The following is a 19,895-nucleotide window of genomic DNA, read 5'->3' as shown; positions in this document are numbered from 1 at the left end:
CTGGAGAGTAATATTGTTTTTCGAAATGAGCCAAGAGAAGAGGAATTATCGCACATCTGTATATCGCAGACCGCTATACCTGCATTGCGTTGGAAGTAATCAAGGCCCAACATTCCCCCGCGTCTTTGAGATGTGATTTGCCACGATGCAGCAGCGATTCGTGCGACGTCGCATGTAACTCTAAATCGATTCAGAAGAAACAGACAAAAGACAGATGCGTATTCGAATCAAATGTCTCAGTTCCCCAGTACCACCAGTAGCGGGTACAGACGGCTGTGCCCGAGACGGTTTGACATGCGAGCTGGCTTGGAAGCGGGGCCTTTGACGCTAGGTCATATTCTGTTGAAGGGTGGTGGAGTCAAATACGCGATGAGTGGAGTGGATGTGGTGCCCGAAGCACCAAGAACACGAGCCCTAATAGGGTACCTAAATTCCCACATAAATTGCACTATAAAAGAGGTACCCCTGCAGGGCAGAGTTTTCCCTCCTTTCCAGTTAGAACATGCAGAATATCAAGTTGCCTTTCCTCCAACCTCTTCCGGCTGTGATCAACTGCGCACACGTGCAACGCCTCTACAAATCGTAAGCACAGACAACACTATAACGTGACATATTCCCTCCTAATTTACTACGGATAATATCAAGTCATTCATTGTGACTGCCTAGTAATGAAGTCAATTGCCTGATAAAGCTGTCACATTTTTTCCCTCTTTTTTTTCTGACACGTCGGGAATTGACACGTCTTTTTTTTTCCTTGTAAAGCCCGAGATGCACGAGCAGCTTCTCCTGGCCCACGTCCCGATTGACCCTACTTGCACGAGCTGCAGCATCTCTGCGGCAAGGCCCCTTTCCGAGAGTCATGTTTCCTCAGATCCTGCGGCGACAGATGGCGGATCCCCGTTGCGAGCACAAGTCTTGGCCAGGCCTCCTACAGTGGTTAGCGTCACCGCAAACGTCTCTACCGAGTACTCGATGCTGCGTCTCCTCCTGCAGACGCTGGGTTCCCGCGGCGCCTCGCCGTGCACCATCCATATATATAGATATATCCTTGCCTTGGGACCGCTTGTATTGGAGCCTGCGAGGCAAGACTGCCAAGTTGTTTCCTAACGCACCGACATCCCGAGGCCCGTCCAGGTCCTTCATGTTCCACGCTACGCTGGTCGCCGACCAACTCGACCTGCGTCTTGGTCCTTCTCGATATGCCAAATCTATTCAAACTTGTCCATGTGACCTCTCCACCGCGGCTGAATCGCTCTACACAGGTAAGAAACACGGCCGACACAGCGCCGTCTCTAATCTCAGTCTACTCTCAGGCACGTCTCGTGCAGTGCAGTGCATGACAAGAGAGAGAGAGTAACCTTGTCATCAGGAGCCAAGGGCTCCAAGATGCTTCGCCAACAGATGAGTTGGCTCGGCCCCAGAGGGTCTCGGCTCAGCAGACCCTGCGCCGGATAATGCGGCAAGTCGCGCGCTATCTGCAGGTAGCTTGAATGCCTATCCGACGTATTCTGTGTCATGGTTCGTCTTCATCTTTGCATTGTTCACGTAATCGTCAACTTGCACACCTGGTAGCGTGAGGCGGGACTTGCGCGAGTCGTTGCCCAAGTCACAAGACGGCTCGATAATAAGGGAATGCTGACTGGTCTGAAACATGAGGCATGAAAGACGAGTACTCTACCCGAATCTGGAAATAGTACAGAATCTTCGTTATTTCCTCGACGGCGGGGATATCATTTTCTGACAATGGCATAGAATTTTCCATTCTTATTTTTTACCTTGTTGACCTGCATTGTCATCATACAAACGCTGTACAATCTTCTATTTGTTTTACCAGGGCCAGCATTGACATCATTCTCGGAGAGCGGTGTAGAATATTGTATTTGTTTTAACCTTGGCTAGCATGTCTATCACTTCTATGACTGGAATACCTTGCTGATGTGTGCTTCACAAGCAGCGAGGCTCTCGCTGACAAAAGCAATGTACATATCCGGTCTCACCACAACGTAGAAAGCATCGTCTGCCGCTACCCAGTCCCCGGTAAATGTCTTATCCGAGCGTGCATCTACGGTTGCGCCCTCTGCAAGAATAGAGTACTTGGTGACGGGATGCCCTGACTCCTTGGCAGCCTCGGTCTTGCCAATCGATAGCAGCAGATACTTTCCATAGCGCACATCCGAGTACAGCCGTCTCGTCTCCCCTCCCGAAAGAGGCTTGATCACCATGTCAGGGCATCTAAAACCGGCCTTCCAGATGCCATGCTCAGACGGCTGGATCAGGGGCGAGCCGCAGGCTTCGTATGAGACGCCCATGCCGGTGATGTAGCCCGCATTCTTCTCAATCGTACCCACGTACGTCTTGGCCTCACGCACCGTGTCACGCACAAGCGCAGCGGCCACGTCAATCACACCCTGCGCCGTGCTGCGCCTTTCCGTGTCGTAGCTGACCAATAGCGTGCGGGCCGCCTCTTTGCCCAGGCTTGGCTCGTTGATGACCATGGCGAGTCGCCATGCAAGGTTGAAGGCGTCCGCGATGCCCGTGTTCAGCCCTTGGCCACCGTTGACCGAGTGCACGTGCGCCGCATCGCCGCCTAGGAAGATGCGACCAGCGCCGTCCTTGGACTGAAACGTCGAGGCGATTCTTTCCTTGACTATCCAGGGAGAGTGCATTGTGTTAGTCAATGATGTAAGGACCCGGGGCAAGCTTTGTAGGCAAAACACATACCATCAAACGTGCTGTACCACACTGTTTCGGTAAACTCAACCTTGTGGGGAGCCATGTGGTCCTTGATAGACTGCTGTGCCAGCTCACACGACACCTGGCCCTCGAGCAGCACGTAGAAGCGGCACAGGCCGCGCTCCCGCGGGATCCACGAGACGCGAGACTGGCCGTCGAGCTGAAACGTGATAATCTCTGGGCATCTCGGGAAGTCGGTGTCAATGTACGTGTCCAGGACCGCCCACAGCATCTCGGGCTTGGTGCCGGAAAAGGTGGCGCCGATGGCCTTGCGTACCATGGAGCGCGCTCCGTCGGCGCCGAGCGCGTACTTGCTGCGCACCTGGCGACCGGTGCTCGTCACGATGCTGACACCGCTCTCATCCTCGCTGATGGACGCAACCTGCTCGCCGTAGTGGACGTCGCTGCCCAGCTTGTCGGCCAGCATCTTCTCCACGACGGGCTGGCCGAGCATGAGAAAATTCTTGTTCAGCGTGTGCTCGAGGCTCACCCACCACTGGTTCTGCCGCGAGATGAACTCGCCATTGCCAAATGTCGAGCTCGCTGGTCCAAGGGGAGGCCTCATGTTAGCTTTCTTGTGCAGTCTTTGCCTCTCGAGGCTGGCTTGTATGTGTGCGGTAGTACCCACTGTTGCATGTAATGCCTTGGGGAATCAATTCGCCGAGGAGATCGGCAAGCTCTAGGTACTGCTGGGTTCTCGCATTCAGGGCGTCTGCACGGCCGAGCTCGAGACTGGCAGGCTTGGCGTCTGAAGTCTTGTTAGCCAACCCTCCTTTTCAGACTCGGCGTTTTCCCAGTCACGGCAACATACCAATGACACAGACCGAGACTCCCAGCCTCTTCATGAGCAATGCGGTTGCAAGGCCAGTTGGTCCACCTGATTCAAGTTAGATGGGGGTCACTAAACAGAGATTCAAATAGAGCATACCGCCGCAGATGGCAACGTCGACGACTGTAGAAGAGCGTTCCTCGGTGACAGAGGGCATTGTGAAGAGATGTGTATGTAGAATTGTGCGTACTGTTGTTGTAGTGTTGTTGAAGGTTGTTGAAAGTTGTTGAAAGTTGCTGAAGTTGTTGAAAGTTGTTACAAGTTGTTAGAGGTTTGTTAATCAACTTGGTCGAATGGAACGAGCAAGTATAAATGTGAATGGCACAGGAGTTGGCGAGAGTCATGCCAAGTGTCATGAAAACTGTTCTCTCGACACTGTATAAGCCGACTCTCCAGTCCTAAACAGCGTCGCAATAGCAATTTCGAAGGCAGTGTCCACTCCCCGCTGGGTTTTGTCATGCAACTCAAAGCTTGGCTGGCCTCTTGACACTGCCTACGGCCATCCCACCATATTAGTGCCAGGCATCGAGAAACTGGGGCAGCGAGCAAGTCAGTTCACCACATGCACATGCAGGGATTGACCAAAGATCCTTGATCTGCACCCACAATGGCCCCGGAAATTAAACATGGCATGTTATTGGTGGCACCTGGTACGTTTTCGCCCCGTCGCTGGCAGACTCAGAAAAGAAGCTTACACGCAATCGGGCGCATCGAATGCCGTGCATTATTCATGCCCCCTGGCCAGATCAGAGTCCCAAGACATGAGGCATGCCAGCGCAGCCTCGCCGACAGGTCATTGTAAACAGGACCCGCGTGCATGAGGGACTGACCTCGACCGATCCGACCTGGCCTGTCAGGAGACGGAACCAGGAGGCAAGGCAAGCCTTATTTGTTCGCTGTATTCCGTAGCCCGGGAAATTCAGACTAGTAGGGCAAGTAGCTCAGTCTTTGTTTCTCATGTTCAAGGGGGGTCCAGTTTTGCCGGCGAATCTAGAGACCGCGCATCGTTGCGACCAAGTACACTCAAGTCGTAGTCTCTCGTCCAAGGCTTTAGCGCATAGAGACGACGCAGAATCAGGGCAGAAACGTGCTAAAACGATGGCGCCGACGACCAAATCCTTCTAGTCCGTCCTTCTCCCACGTAGATGTCGTCAACCCGACTACGAATTGTCCACTCGACTGATGTCTGAAACGACGAGTGGCTCCCGCGTTGGGCGTGTAACTGGTCGAGGCCATTCCGGAAAAAAATAACTGAGGAGCTATAATCCCATCCTTTCCGATACAAGACTCGAACATCGGCTGTTGATGAGAAATCCAACGCTTTTCTCGCTCGGCAACGCGAGTCGAGTTGCTGGCCAAGAGGCGTAACCGTGTGGATAGTTGGCATACCGTCTGCTCCTTCTTGACATGACCCAGTTCCAATCCCACACCACGCGGAGTGGCATCCACCAAGATTTATCAGTCAGGAAACGTTTGTCCATCTAGTTATACTCAAGGATCAATAGCCAGATGCGTCAGCTCGGGGCTTGGTGCTGCTTCCGCGTGGGGACATACCCGCCAGACTGTCCCCTGCGGCCATCCCGCCTGCCTATTCTGAACAGTGGAATGTCTTCTGAGGCACACAGCTGACTCTGCCGTTGACCAGTCCTGCGTCCTTCACAGAGCCCGTACCGTTGCAGTTTTTCTTCAGGGTCTCTTGACGACACCTCAACGAAGCCATATATATGTCTGCTGGTCCCGAGCTAGCCTGTTGCCGCTTGGATCGTTGTTGAACAAGCAGTCAAGTGTTTCAGTCTTCAAATCTTACCATAAACTTTCTTCCAAATGGCATCACTTATTAGCCCCTCGGACGCAGCTTTCCACGTCCCAAGCTCTCCTCCCCAGACCCCCCCCCAAGATGCCCATGGACGACAACGGAGTGACGCCGCTGGCGGCCAAGTTCTCCGTCTTTTCCTCGGCCTCGCCCATCAGCGCAGAACTTGATGTGGCCTCGCTCGAGATTGCGGCAAAGGTTCTTGGAATCATTGATCGCTATCGCTTGCGCAGAGCCTCTGATGCCACTACCAAGGCCGACGAAGGCGCGCTCAAGTTCCTCGCCCTCATTTACACCCACGTCAAGGCCAGAGAGGTGATTCCCATGTGCCTTCCGGCCTTTCCCTTCAAATCCCCCAACTCAGTCTCCAAAGTTCTTGGAAAACTACCCGACCGTGCCGAGGATCTAGCACTGTCCCACCTGAACGGCCTTTGCTCTTCTATTGAGCGAGTTTATGCTCCTGGTGCGAAGCTCACAATCATCTCAGACGGCCTGGTATATAATGGTATGTATATCCAGAACCTGTACCTGTACCGGAGTCGTAAATACTAACCGTATACTCAGACTTGTTGGGAGTGGCGGACAAAGATGTCTGGGCATACGGAGAGGGCTTGCGCCAACTCGCTCTGAGCCAGGAGTACACCAACATTACGTTTTGTCGGTTGCGTGATCTCGTTTCTCTCGATCTCCCAGATGAGCTTGATGAAATCACCTACGTGTCAAACGCCACCAACTTCCGTCGCGCGTTGCTAAACAGATTCAGTCGCCCTGACTGGAACTGGAAAGAGGTCAGCCAGAGTGAGGACGTTTGCCTGACATATCGAGGGTACATCAAGTTCCTCGAAACCGATTTGGCACACGTTTATCCTGTTGGCGAGTCCCGCTCCAAGACCAAGTTCAAGCGTGGTATCGAGACCATCGCTCGGGAGATGATGGCTCGTGGCGAGGTAAGTAATCTTGGAAGACGAGAATCAACAGCGTACTAACATACCTCAGGCCTTCGCCAATGCGGTTCGCAAACGGTACAGCGATTATGTCCGCCTGTCTATTCACCCCTCCACCGGCGCTACCAAGCTCTCCATCAGCCTTCTGCCGACGACCTCCATGTACACCACGCCCTGGCATTGCAGTGTTGCGTACAAGATTGACGGAACTATCGAGACCGGAATGCGCTCCGAGTTGGAAAAGGACGACAAGCTTGAATTGGTATACGAGGATGGCCGACCAAGCTATTTCAGAGAAAAGTCGCCTCTCTTTTCTTGGGGAGAGGACAAGGGCGGGATTGACTGCAAGCCCATATATCCTTCGGGCTGGTTGATCACGCCCAAGAAAGGGAAAAAGGCGCTCACCATCCGTGATGTCGACGCCAGCAAGGTTCGATCACTTGCCGAGCACAACTCGCCAATCGTCATTCGAGGCTTCGCACAGACCATCGACCGCGAAAGATATGTTGAAAAGGCCCATGAGTTCGGCACACCGCTCCCGTGGAAGTTTGGGTTGATCCTCGAGGTCAAGGACCAGGGCACCAACACGGCTGGCCTGAACAACGTTTTGTCGGCCGAGTGGATGCCCTTCCACTACGACGGACTCTTCAAGACTGTCAAGCAGACCAACGAGCAGGGCGAGGAGGTGCTGGTTTCGACTCCGCCAAAGTTCCAGTTCTTCATCGGCGCAAGCGCTTCGCCGAAAGATACTGGATTCACACTCTTCTCCTCGTCTACCCAGTTCTTCAAGTACCTACCCTCGTGGGTCGATGTCGAGGACCTGAAGAAGAGGACCTGGTCCGTGTCGACGTCGTCCTTTGATCAGACCATCATGAAGGGAATCCCGTTGATTACCTCACATCCCTCGACAGGCAAGCCATGCTTGCGATACCACGAGCCGTGGCCCGAGACCAAGACCAAGTTTGACGCGACCAGCGTGACCATTGAGGGTATGACTGCGGAGGAAAGCGCAAAGCTGTGCGAGGCGATTGACGAGACTCTGCATGACCGCCGCGTTGCCCTATATCACTCGTGGGAGAAGGGCGACATGGTCATCAGCGACAACATCTTGATGATGCACACTCGCAGTGACTTTACGGCTGGCTGCGATCGTGAATTGTGGCGCATCCACTTTGACTAGGAGAAGGGAATGCCTGCGGATATTCAGGGGCGGAGATTTGCAGTGTGTAGAAACCAATATGCATGTTATATAGAAAGCCATTGATTGAATATTGAATTGTGTATCCGCAGAGTTCACAATAATCACACGTTGTGTTTGTCAAGCAAGTGGGGGTAACGGGGCACTTGCTTGCACCAGCTGCCAAGCTGCCAAGCTCATCTAATGAACCTAGCTTCTCCATCTTCGACACCAAACGGGCAAGTCATGATGATTTCCATTACCAATTACATCCAAATGAGGCGCTGAATTCTACCACCTCCCATTATTCTTATCGTACATGGACCCGAACCATGTCCACGTTTGGGGGCATCGTGTCCGAATTCCCAGAAATTCGAAGTGAGCCCGTTCAAAGGTCCCTGATTGCTCCCCAGCGCGCCCGTTGACACTGCTTGTCAAGTTGATTTTTTTCGCCGCGTCGAGGGGTATTTGCCCCCTCTGGCATGCTTCCTCAGTCACGTCCATAGCGATCATCTCGCTGGCCTAGACACGCTGCGCTCACCATTGTAAGGAGCCGTTCTAGCGAACTTCGCCGTGAAGCTAATGGTGTCTAGCGTCTACTGTTCTGCCGCGACGCGCGAGATATTGCTGCGGCTGGAGCGATACCCATGTCGCCTCAACTATGCCAAAGGGCTGTTGGAAGCGAGGCAGCAAACATACAAGCACTTGAGCAGCCTGCTGGTGGGTTGTCTGCGCCCAGGTCAAAACACATCTAATCATCGTGGCAGAAGCCGATACCGTTGGAAACGCCTACGACGCTGGAGTTGGCACCTAATCTTGAATTGCAAGTGACCCTGTTCGATGCGAATCACTGCCCTGGGGCAGTCATGTTCTGTGAGTAGATGCCAACCTACAAAGTATGCTATTTTGCTTCGAGAATCTGACCCGTCTCTACATGGTAGTGATTGAGCGCAATGACACGGCAATCCTGTATACCGGCGACATACGAAGTGAGCCTTGGTTTGTTAATTCGATTTCCAGGCATCCAGTTTTGATTGAGTATACTTCGGGCATCCGTACACTGGACAAAATCTACCTCGACACGTCCTTTACAAAAGATGTCCCGTTTCAGACCAAGAGCCAGGGCATCTCCGAGTTGCTGCGAAAAGTAGCATTGTATCCGGCGGATACGGTATTCTATTTCCAAGCCTGGACCTATGGCTACGAGGAAGTTTGGCTCGCCCTCTCCAAGGCCTTGAAATCGCCAGTTGTTTTCACACTTTGCCCCCACTTTGTTACCACCAAAGCTAATTAGTGTACAGATCCACGTGGACGAGTATAAAATGAGAATATATGCGTCCCTTTCAAGCAAAATTGGTGATCACCGCTTCGCGTCACTGGCCGGTTACATGTGCGGAAACGCACGGCACCCGGGCTGCCTGACAGTGCACGAGAGTGTGCGCCTGCACAGCTGCGAAAAGGGCAATCTGTGCTCCGTCGCGGACCAACCAAACGTTGTCAAGATACAACCGATTGTGGCGCATCTGGTGGATGGAACTGATATTGCTGAGGTTGGCATAGGTGGAGGAGGAAATGATTTTCAGCGGGATGCTGAGCTGGGGGCCTTGTCACCCAAAGATATCCAGACGCTCCAGGAACTGTATGACTCTATACTCCCCCATCACATCATGCAAGTATGCACTCGCTAATTCAGTTTTCTTAGGATGAAGAAAACTGGTCAAGTCGACGATAGTTTCTTCAAGTCTCTGCTTCAGAGCATGACACCAGGACGCGATATGCCACTAGGATTAACCATGGACCTGTTCGGAGACCAGCTCACTACGAGCATAAACAAGCTGAATAGTATGCTGGCACACAAGCGCAGCTCCAGCTCTGGGGTCACAACCCCGACAGCCACGAGACTGCCGCGCGTGATTCACTTCCCATATGCCCGCCACTCCTCGTACGAGGAGCTTTGCCACCTTGTCGACGCATTCAAGCCACGCGATGTGTGGCCATGCACAGAAAACGCCGAGCACTGGTGGCGCAAAGGTAGGACCCAACAAGAAACCCGTCATGTGACGCTCAAATGTTGATTACGGCAGGCTATTCCATTGCCTCGTATTTTGGGGACTTTTGTTCCGGGGCCGATTTCACCTACGACAAGATGGTGCAGGCGACGTATCCAGACCCCCCACCGCAGGACAAAGAAGATAGGCCCGATACGCAGACGTCTGTGCAGGTCTCCGAAGACGCTGAAGAGCCACCCTCGTTGTCGCCTGCACACAGATTACTCACCGAGAGCAGCGGCCCGAAGGACCGCGGCGACGAGCTGCCAGGTCCGCCTTCAAAAAGGGCGCGGGGCGAGGCCGACGATCAGGACGAGTCACAACGGAGTTTGGCTTCACACATCACGGACACGGACTCTGCGATCCGCTGGGGGGTATATAATCGCACTGTCGACAGGCTCTACGAGGGCGACTGGGGCTCCTTGCCTTTGCTTTCGACCACCGACCATCATAGCAACACAGAACAAGAACTGTAGGTGGTTCTCGGATTCCCTTGCAGGACGCAAAACAACTGCTCTAGTTGGCGTGAATATATATATACATCTAGAAGTACCTTGTATATTCCCCCTAGTATCACATCTACAACTTTATGCCAAACCCCAGCCCAAACGAGTCGTCGCCGCCCAGGAAAAGCCCGCCCACCGTCACCTTTTCCTTTTCCTTGAGCAGCTTGGCCATGTCCACACGGCCACCCGCAATGTAGCGCTCACTCACGCCCAGGTTGACGCGGCGGGCCAGGTCTTCGCGCAGCTGCGCGCGCAGCGCGCCCATCTCGGCCTTGCTCATGCCCGCGGCCAATTTGTCCTTGCGCTTGCGGCCACCGCCGCGGCCGCCGCGAAAGCCGGCGGTCGCCGTCGTCTCAAACTCTTCCGAGTCGTACTCGACGCCGAGCTCGTCGGCCGCGCCGCGCAGCCACGTGTCCTCGCTGTGCGCCTTTTCCTTGGCCAGCACCGCGTCCGCGAGCTTCTTGGCCATGTCGGCGCGCGGCTTGAGGCGCGCGGCGACTTTTTTATCCAGCGGTAGCGTCTCGATCATGTGCTCCCGCTTGCTGCTGCTCCCACCACCGTAGCGAGCGTCGCGCCGGGCGTGCACTTTGCTCGCGAGGCGTCGCGTGGGCAGCACCTCGTCGGGGGCGCAGAGCATGACGCTGACGCCGACGCGCGTGCCGCGCGCGGTACGCCCGGAGCGGTGCACGTAGGCGTCGGCGGTGCGCGGCACGTGGTAGTGCACGACGAGGTCGACCTCGTTGATGTCGAGGCCGCGGGCGGCGACGTCGGTGGCGACGAGGACGGAGTTGCGGGTGGCGGTGAAGCGCTCGAGGGAGCGCAGGCGCGCCTTTTGCGCCATTTGCGAGTGCAGCGGCTGCGCGGTGATGTTGAGGTTTTGCAGAAACGGCGCGACGCGGCGGACGGCGGCAATGGAGTTTGCAAAGACGAGTGTTCGTCGGCCAGGATTCAGGAGCAGCACAGAGTAGAGGTATAGATCCTGCAGAAGTGTTAGTATAGATGATGATGCGATTGGTGCACAATTTTGGCTTGGGCTCACCTTTTCCATCGCACCGCACTCAATAAGACCCTCCCGTAGGCCCTCGGCCATCTGACTAACAGGATTGACGTCGATAAACGTGGGCTGCCCGCGGAATTTCAAGCACCTCATCAGATCCGCCATCTTTTCCTCGTCTGTCCCCTGCGCACTCGGCCGTTTCTTGCCTGCCAGCTTCATCTGCAAGTCCTTGTCAAACGTGGCTGAAAAGACGAGCGTCTGCCTCGACCAGCTCCCCTCGTCTCCCTCGTCCACCTCCTCCTCGTCCTCCTCATCATCACTCTCCGACCCCCCCGCTCGTCGGTCCAGCGCGCCGATAATCAGCTCCGCCTCCTTGAACTGGCCGACCTTGAAGAGCCGGTCCGCCTCGTCGACGACGAGGAAGCGCAGACGGCTGCGGAACGCGGCCTGCAGCGCGGCGTCGCCGTCGAGCACCTCCCACAGACGTCCCGGCGTGCCCACCACCACGTCGGCCGTGCGCAGCTGGCGCTGCTGCTTGTGCACGCTCAGCCCACCCGTCACCACGCAGACGCGCGGCGACGCCGCCGGCAAGCCCGCGCACAGCGCCCGGAGGTGGTCTCCAATCTGCTTAGCCAGCTCGCGCGTCGGGCTCAGGATGACGGCGGTGGGACCTTTGCGGCTGCTGGCCCCGTCCTGCTCTGCTTCTTCTTCGTCGCCGTCTTCGTCGTCGGTGCCGTCCTTGTCGGCGTGCAGCTCCAGCCAGCGCTCGACAATCGGGATGCCAAAGGCCAGCGTCTTTCCGGAACCGGTCTGCGCCTTGCCAATGACGTCGGCGCCAGCGTTGATGGGCGGGATCGACTCCGCCTGGATCGCGGTCGGGCTGGTGAAGCCGAGCTTGCCAATGGCCGAGACAATGGCCGGCGAGAGGTTCAGAGCGACCCAGTCCTCGAGATTCGCCTCGTTCTCGTCGTCCTGAGCGTCCATCAGCACGTCAAAGGGATTGACCTGTGCACCACCCTTTTGCTTCTTGATTGTGTCTGCTGCTGCTGCCTCTAGCTTGCGATCATGCGCATTCGGCGGCACCGTCTTTTTGGTCTTCTTTTCCTTCTTTTTCTTCCCCTCCTGTGTTTTTAATGTCGTTTTTGTGGTATTTGCCTCGCTTGTCTCGGTATTGGGTTCGTTCTCATCGTCGTCGTCGCCAAAGCCTTCGAAAACATCACCGTCGTCGGCGCCGCCGTCCTCTTGGTCCTTGGTCACCGCAGCCTTGCCCGCCAAGGGTGGGTTCGCTACCATAAAGGACACGCGGTCGCCGTCCCTGATGACCTCGACGCCTTCAATGACTTCCAGACCGCCAAACTCCTCGCCAAGAGTCTGCCATGCGAGTGAGCCGGTGTCTTCGACACAGTGCCTGGGAGGCCTGATAATCTTGCCGCGCTTCGCAGCAGGCCCGGCGGCCGACTGTTGCTTGCGCTTTTTGTTCAGCGGAGCCATGCCTTTGTATGTTGAAATTAAAGCACCAGACCAGCTGCAATATGTGTATCGTGCCGCGCGCGGTTGTTGTGCGCCCAAGTCCTTTCTGTTGGCTTTTTTGGTCGTCTGGACACAGGCAAAAAGTTCGTTGAAGGCGGGCCACATTTTTTTTTTACAGAGCTGTCGGCGCCACTGACGCCGATCCACCGATATTTATACGAATCACGACAAGAGCCAAACTAACTAACGCGGAAAAATTGACGTCAGCTCAATTCAGCGACTCAAGTATCTGATCTGCTACGTATTATCAAACGATGTCATCGCAATCACCAAGTGTGAAGATGGAGTACCAACAAAGAAAATTAAAGTGTAAATTTCACATCTGAATTGTACAAATATGCCGCGCCTTTCAGGTTTCAAAGCAACCAAGCAATTTTCCCCAGGCAAGAATACATCAACAAAATACAAATTTCCAGCTACATCCGTTATTCCCCTTATCTAATTCCTCCCAAATCCGGTTACACCTAGCGAGAGGCGAGCTCTCTTCTAATGGGGGCCGCCGCCTCTGGCTCTCTTGGCACCAGCGCCGGCTTCGGAATCCCCTCTTGGTCGCTTCATCCCAGGCTGGAAGTCTGAGACGCCGGGATTCAGATGACCTCGCCCACCGCGAGCACCACCGCGCCCGCGACCTCCCGCTGCGCCACCCTCTTGGTTACCGCTAGCATTACGCTGGCCGGGATGCACATATGGTCCTCCGCGTCCACGACCACCGCCACGCGCCATGGGGATACCAGACCGTTGAGGTCCCTGGTTCGGCAGTGGCTGTGGAAGGCCGCTAGGAGCGGTGGCGTAGGCTGTGGCAGCTGGTGCGGCCGTTGTGGCTGCTGCGGGAGGAGCTGCAGGGGGCGCCGCAGGAGCTGCCTTGTCACTCTCCGTCTTAACAGCGAATGGGTTAGCTGCTGGTGGTGCTGCTGCATTGCTGGTGGTGGATGCTGCAAACGGGTTGGCGGCAGGTGCTGGTGCATTTCCCGTGGGAGTCGATGGCGTCGCCTCCGGCTTCGCCGCCGCCGGAGGTTTCGCGGGGGTGCCCTTTGGCGTTGCAACATTCGCCGCCGGTGGCGGGGGAGGTAGTGTAGTCTTAGCAATTTCCCAAACTTGGATGACCGGCTTCTGAGGAGTTTCTTTTGCAGCTGCCTCGACCACCCCGAGCTTGGCATTTGCACTGCGAAGCTTATTTTCAGCCATGTTGATGCGCAAGGTCGATTTTTTCGACTCCATGAGCTGAGCTTGCTCACGTGCAGCGGCGATCTTCCCTTCAACCTCGTTCTTCATCTTGCTCTCAAATTCCGATTTGAGCTTGACGTTCTCGTTGTCAACGCGCTTTCGGATGTTCATCGCAATGATGTTCTTAGCCGTAGCATTGGTGGACAGGAACTGGCGGATGCCTGCATCGTCGAGTTGTGAAAGATCCGAAGAGTTGCCATTCGCGCTTGGAGTGGCAGGTACAGAGGAAACCACGGCCTTGGCGGGGGTCGCAGGTGGTTCCGCAGTAGTGCTGGAGTCGCCGGCTGGCTTGCTATTCTCGGCCTGCCAAATGAGTTTCTCCTGCTCAAAGCGAAGGCGAAGGTCTTCGTCCTTTTTCTTATACTCTGCCTCCATCTGAGCGCGAGAATCCTTCAGCTTGGTGTTGAGGGTGTTCTTCATCCTATCGCTGCGTTCGCGGATAGTCTGCTGTATTGTTGCCTCAACCTCATTGGCCTTGGCTTCAAATTCCGAAGCCTTGGTCTCCGCAGCCGTGATCTTGGCCTGCAAAGTCTTTCTCTCCTCGTCTGATAAGCCCCTCGCGGCAGCCGCTGGATCCACAGAGCCTCCAGTGGCTTCCTCGGCCTCTTCTGGCTTCTTGCGGGCGTCTCTTTCCGTAATAGCAGCCTGAAGCTCAGAACGTAGCTCGCTCAATTGTTGCTCAGCACTGAGCTTCTGAGCGTTGACAGACTCTAACTCCTTTCGAACGTCAGCGAGGCTTTGCTCAAGCTTTGCAACCACTTCTGCGGAAGCTGCAGCATCGCCACCGAGCTCAACTGAGGCAGTTCCTCCCTGACTGCCATCAGCTTGTGACCTTTGGCGCAATTGCTCCAGTTGTTGTTGTGAGTCCTCGAGTTGCTTCTCGAGCGCGGTCCGCTGTGATTTGCTCTCCTCCGCCTGATTCTTAGCAGCTTCCAGATCCGCAGTGGCAGAGCTAAGTTCCTCCTGAAGACTTATCGCTCGCTGAACAGCTTCATTCTTCTCGCCGGTAATTCTCTTAGATCTATCTTTGAACTGCTCGGCGATCTTAGAGCGCGTAGTTTGCCAATTACTTCGTTCGGCTTCAAGAGCAGCCTCCAAGTCGACGACCTTGGCCTCCAGGGGCTGTGTGCCTTCCTTCAGAGTATTGCACTCGGTCTGCAGATCGGATATTGTGCTCTTCAGCTGTTCCATTTCTGCCGGGTCGACGCGGCCATACTTGGTCAAGATGCCCTCAGTGCGCTTCTGCCATCTATCGCGGTCTTCGTGGATCTGCTTGATCTCGTCCTCGAGGAAAGACTTCTGAGTGTTGAGATTGTCGATTTCAGCTTCAAGAGGTTGGACCTTTGTTTCCATCATTTGAATCTTGGCGTTGCGTTCAGAAATCTGATCCTTGAGGTGACTATTCTCGCTTCGAAGGGCCATGCTGCTCTCGCGGTAGAGGTTCAACTCATTGAGTTTCTCCATTAGGCTTTGGTGGGTCATGGAGGTCCGGTCGCTCTGAGTAGCCTGCGAACGCTCTTGATCGAGCCTCAAGCGCGTTTCATCGAGTTGGCTCTGCGTGTACTCAACCTGCTGGTGCAGACGCTTTGATTCCTGCGTCTTCAAATCGTATTGTACCTCGAGAATCTCCTTTTCACGACGAAGGTAGCTGTTCAATTCTCTGAGGCCCTCCATAGCATCCGTTGTGCTGGATACACCAGCGTCGTCATCAATTCCACTTCCTCCACGACTCTGCTGCAAAGCGTTAACCTGTGTAGTCAGACCCTCCAGTTGCTGATGCAGGAGTTTGTTCTGCGCATTGACATCTTCGCGTCTGGTCTTGAGCTCAGCCATCTCCTGCTCGAGTTGGAGTCGTCTATCCTCCCAAGACGACTCACTCTGCGCGAGGGTAACCTTTGCTGAATCGGCTTCAGCGCGCAATGTTGCTGACTCGCTCTTGAGCTCGTGGTAATCGCTACGCAGCTGCTGGACAAGCTTGGCAGCATCGGCATGTTTGACCAGTTCTTGCTCATAGTCCTGCTGGGCGCGCGTCGCAATGTCAGCTTGGGCACGAAGATCCTGTTGATGAAAGCGCGCGGCTTCGAGGTGTCTAGCGCTATCCTCCTTGAGGCGAGAAATCTCTTCTTCAAGAATTGCCTTCTCATCCTCAAACTTCCGGGCTACTTCGCCCTGTGAGTCGCGCAAGGACGAGAGCTCGGTATTCGATCGCGACAGCTCACTAGACATGTCGTCAACGCGTTGTCCGAGCTCTTTGATTCTGGTTTCCTTCTCCCCGATCAGTAGCTCCATCTCCAGTCTGTACTGATCTTGGGAGGCCCTCAAATCTTCCAGAGCATCTTCATTGCTCTGGCTCAATTCCCGATACTGTTCAGCCAGAACTTTAGCATTCTCAAGCTGAGTATTAGCCAGGGCCAGATCACGACGCAGTTCCGCAATATCGTTTGTGAGCGTTTGAACCTGCGTTTCGAGCTCTTGTTGATATTCTGACGATTCAGGAACACCAGGTCGGGGAGTTGGGCGAGGCGCTAGGCGGCCGCCACGCTCCTCCGCGTTACGGAGTTCCACTGTGAGCTCGTTCACACGAGCCTGCAGGTGGTCCTTCGTAGTCTTCACACTAATATGCTCTTCGCGAATCTGGCTGAGACTGGTCATGAGCTCATCGATGCGCTTTTGAGCCTCACGGGATTCGTATTCTTTGCGCTGCTGGAGACTTTTACTCTCTTCCGCAGCCTGGGAAAGCTTGCGCTGAACATCGCTGAGCTCTTGCTCCTGCCGCTCAATCTTGGCCTGCGCTTTTCTACGCGACTCTGATTCTGAGATGTTGCGTTCGTTCTCAAGGGACTGCTGAGTTGCGAGCAAATTTCCAAGGCGATTCTTCTCCTCGATCAGGATCTCATTGTCTTTGCTCATGCGATCTTGGATATCCTTCCAGAGCTTCTTCTCGGCCTTCAAGTTGGCAGTTTCGTTGCGGACGCTATCAAGAAGGCCCTTAGCATCGATTAGCTCCTCCGCAACCTGCTGTGTCCGGATATCCTGCTTGGCTGCTGTTTCGGAAAGAATTCGGCTACGCTTTTGTAGTTCTTGGTTTTCGGTCTGGAGGGCCGCATAGTTGCCCTGGAGCATCTCGCGACGCTCAGACTCTAGGCGAGCCTCACCTTGCAATTTGATCCGCTCAGACTGTAGGCCGTTGCGTTCAGCGGAGAGAGCCTCAATTTGGTTGCGAAGGTCCTTGCGTACACTGTCATGGGCCTCGCGGAAGCTATCATACTCGGCTTGGAGCTTTCGCAGGGCCTCGCTGAGTGTCTCAGTCTGCTCCCCAGACTCAATACTAGCGAGTGGCAGGCGGCCATCCAAGGAGCTGCGCATCACCGAGGCATCATCTGCGCCGGAGGATCTCTGTTGAAGCAAGCGACGGAACATGTCTCGCTCAGCCTTGTAGCTCTCCAGAGTCGTCTTTATCGACTTGGATTCCTCTGTCATATGAGTGAGCTCGTGTTCCAGCTTCTCAACCTTGTCATGGTCATCCTTTGCTTGGTGCTTCGCAGCCAGTGCCTCCTCACTCTCGATCTGCTCAGCCAATTCGCGAGTGATGCGAAGCAAATCTTCGTTCTTGGCTTGTAGAGATTGGATGTCCTTGAAAACAACCAGCTTCTGTGTGATGAATTGGTGGGTATCAGACAAGTCGGTCAAAGCTTCCTGGGTTACTTCGCCCTTCTCCAGCTGCTTCAGCCTGAAAACCTCATCATCATTGAGCTGATCCACACCATTCTCAAGAGCATAGATATTGAAAACCAACATTTGGATCTGCGTGCCGAGGTCACGAAGCTGTGTACGGAGGATCTTGTTTTCTGACAGAGTAGTATTCAACGAACTATCTGCCTTTCTCGCAGCCTTTCTGGCCGCATCGCGCTCTTCAAAGCTCTGCTGCGAGAGCTCGGACATGCGAGCGATCTCAGAGCGCAGCATGTCAGACTCAGATTGCAGCTCCTGAATTTCGGGAGCCTTGGCCTCAAGAGCTGCGAGCATGCCATCAAGCTCCTCAGTCAGTTGGTGAGTCCGGCGGCGTTCACCAGCAAGTTGGCCCTTGACATGAAACAGCTGTTCAATAGCTTGCGTGGCGGTGATGGTGCCCTTGTTGCGAATTGATCCTGGTGTTGCAAACGGCGATGCTGCGCGAGCGAACGCACCGCCATTGGCGCGGGGTGTCTGAGGAGCAGATCCAGGAGGAGGTGCATGCTCCAGACGGACTTGGGTTTCGTCAAGCTCGCCTTCAAGTTGGCGAATACGGTCTTCCAAATCAGCGCCAGCCTGCTTTTCTTGCTCAAGTTCGGTGCGTACGCGGCGCAATTCGTTCTCGTAATTGTCTTTGAGGCGTTCCTTCTCGGCATCGAGTTCACGTACACGATTCTGATGCTTTTGGCTGAGTTGTTCAGACATGTCGACTAGGCGGCGTTGATCCTCCAGCTCGGACTTGTAGCTGCCGACCGTCGCTGCAAAGGATTCTTCCTGCTTCTGAATCCTGACCAACGTATCATCAAGCTTGGTTTGCAAGTTGGTGAGGCGGTCTCGAAGCTGCTTTTCAGTGCGCTTGAGAGAATCAACCTGAGACAGTGCATCGTCGCCCTGGCGTTGGAGCTCGGCGATGCGAGCGCCCTTTTCCTTGCGGTACTTGAGGGCTTCCTCGCTCTTGGTCTTGAGTTCATTCTCTAGCCATTCGCTAGTGCTCCGAGCATGCTTAATCTGCTGTTGGAGCGATTCTTCGCGGTACTTGGCACTGCTGAGCTGGCCTTTTGCATTTTGCTCCGATTGCTGCAATGAGGTGATTTCCCGCGAGAGTTCGACGTTCCGCTGATGTTGGTTCGTGAGCTCTTCCGTCAATGTCGTATCTCGCTTGTTGTTGGCCTCGATAATAGCGAGGTTGGCACGATTGGATGACTGGAGCGTTTCAATCTTGTCGTTGAGTGCCTTGATGTCCGCGTCGTGATCAGAATTTTTGGATTTCAAGACTTGGAGCTCGTTCTCGGCGGCTTGTCGCTTCGTCTCTGAGAAAAAAAATTGGTAAGCCGATGATGCATAGTAAAGAAGATGCTTCCATATTCAAGCTTACCCTCTTCTTGGACCTTCTGTCTGGCTTGTTGCACATCCTTCAAAGCCTGTTCCGCGGTAGATTTCGACGCTTGTGATCTCGATTCGGCGCTTCGAACCGCGTTTTCGAGCTCGATGTCGGTCTGCAGCTTGTCGGCGTAGAGATTATCATATTCCTGTGCCTTCTTCGTCACCGCCTGCAGTAGAATCGCGATGAGATCCACGGTCGGCTCAGTCGTCAAAGTTGTGAGGACAGGTTGATCGATGCCGAGATGACCGGCGAGATAGCCGACATCAACAGCGGCGGCCGCCATGTCGTCGTCCCTTGATGGTGAACTAGGCGGAGCTGTTCATCACCGGGCAGGTATGCAGTGTTTGCTAGCTACAAACAAGGTGGAGGAGGCTCGCACAGTCGGTTGAAAAAGTCAACAGTGCAATAAAAACGAGTGTATGCGACTGCGATGAAGGGGTGCTCGAGCGTTACAAAGCAAATGCGGCGCAACAGTTTGGTGAGCAAGTGAAAAGGACGGATTTATAGCAGAAGTCGAGCCTGGCCGCGCCTTGGGGAGCTTGTTACAATAACTATGAGATGGTGCTCCACCAAGAAACACAACACCACAAACAATTGGGGGCACAGGAACAGCAGCGCACGGACCAGCTTCATGGTGTGGCCGAGGATTAGCCGATGCGGCCGCCGTGAATGGTGCTGCTAACACGCATTTGCTCACAAGCACAACAAGGCGTTTACTGAATTGACGAAGTAATACATGTGTAATCCAATAACGGTGAAAATCGCGAAATATTGTTTTGATGGTCACAGAATACGGTAGGAACGAGATAGTGGAGCATAAGGAATCATGTGACTCCGCTCTTGATTAGGAATATAGATGTTGGCGCAAGATGTTCTGGCCTTTCCGGTGCCTTTTCTGCGTACAGGGGGGTATAAAACAAATCCGATAACTGCTTGAGCACTTCAAGCTTCTTGAAACAATAATGACGCTTCGCTATG

General features: G+C 54.5%; 5 protein-coding genes across 5 annotated transcripts; 2 read left to right on the top strand and 3 right to left on the bottom strand.

The window, feature by feature from the left end:
- Nucleotides 1-1,913: 1,913 nt before the first annotated feature.
- Nucleotides 1,914-3,719, bottom strand: CCM_01729 (monooxygenase, putative; the record flags this gene model as incomplete). Its single annotated transcript, XM_006666884.1, has 5 exons — nucleotides 1,914-2,647; nucleotides 2,722-3,276; nucleotides 3,362-3,481; nucleotides 3,545-3,610; nucleotides 3,662-3,719. 5 exons carry the CDS (start codon nucleotides 3,717-3,719, stop codon nucleotides 1,914-1,916), a joined length of 1,533 nt encoding a protein of 510 aa, XP_006666947.1.
- Nucleotides 3,720-5,459: 1,740 nt separating this feature from the next.
- CCM_01728 (pyoverdine/dityrosine biosynthesis protein, putative) lies at nucleotides 5,460-7,499 on the top strand (the record flags this gene model as incomplete). The annotated part of the gene is made up of 3 exons (XM_006666883.1): nucleotides 5,460-5,880; nucleotides 5,940-6,322; nucleotides 6,372-7,499. 3 exons carry the CDS (start codon nucleotides 5,460-5,462, stop codon nucleotides 7,497-7,499), a joined length of 1,932 nt encoding a protein of 643 aa, XP_006666946.1.
- Nucleotides 7,500-7,828: 329 nt separating this feature from the next.
- CCM_01727 (DNA repair protein, putative) lies at nucleotides 7,829-10,020 on the top strand (the record flags this gene model as incomplete). The annotated part of the gene is made up of 7 exons (XM_006666882.1): nucleotides 7,829-7,874; nucleotides 8,059-8,216; nucleotides 8,264-8,369; nucleotides 8,438-8,742; nucleotides 8,798-9,169; nucleotides 9,206-9,527; nucleotides 9,581-10,020. 7 exons carry the CDS (start codon nucleotides 7,829-7,831, stop codon nucleotides 10,018-10,020), a joined length of 1,749 nt encoding a protein of 582 aa, XP_006666945.1.
- Nucleotides 10,021-10,123: 103 nt separating this feature from the next.
- CCM_01726 (ATP dependent RNA helicase, putative) lies at nucleotides 10,124-12,682 on the bottom strand (the record flags this gene model as incomplete). Its single annotated transcript, XM_006666881.1, has 1 exon — nucleotides 10,124-12,682. The coding sequence occupies one exon, from the start codon at nucleotides 12,680-12,682 to the stop codon at nucleotides 10,124-10,126; it is 2,559 nt and encodes an 852-aa protein (XP_006666944.1).
- A 381-nt stretch (nucleotides 12,683-13,063) lies between these two features.
- CCM_01725 (filament-forming protein, putative) lies at nucleotides 13,064-19,200 on the bottom strand (the record flags this gene model as incomplete). The annotated part of the gene is made up of 2 exons (XM_006666880.1): nucleotides 13,064-18,843; nucleotides 18,909-19,200. The coding sequence occupies 2 exons, from the start codon at nucleotides 19,198-19,200 to the stop codon at nucleotides 13,064-13,066; spliced, it is 6,072 nt and encodes a 2,023-aa protein (XP_006666943.1).
- Between the last annotated feature and the right edge of the window lie 695 nt (nucleotides 19,201-19,895).

Source organism: Cordyceps militaris (assembly GCF_000225605.1).
Source record: "Cordyceps militaris CM01 unplaced genomic scaffold CCM_S00001, whole genome shotgun sequence".
NCBI classification, from domain to species: domain Eukaryota; kingdom Fungi; phylum Ascomycota; class Sordariomycetes; order Hypocreales; family Cordycipitaceae; genus Cordyceps; species Cordyceps militaris.
Note: the sequence above shows the minus strand (reverse complement) of the source record. Positions and strands in the feature narration are given on the sequence as shown.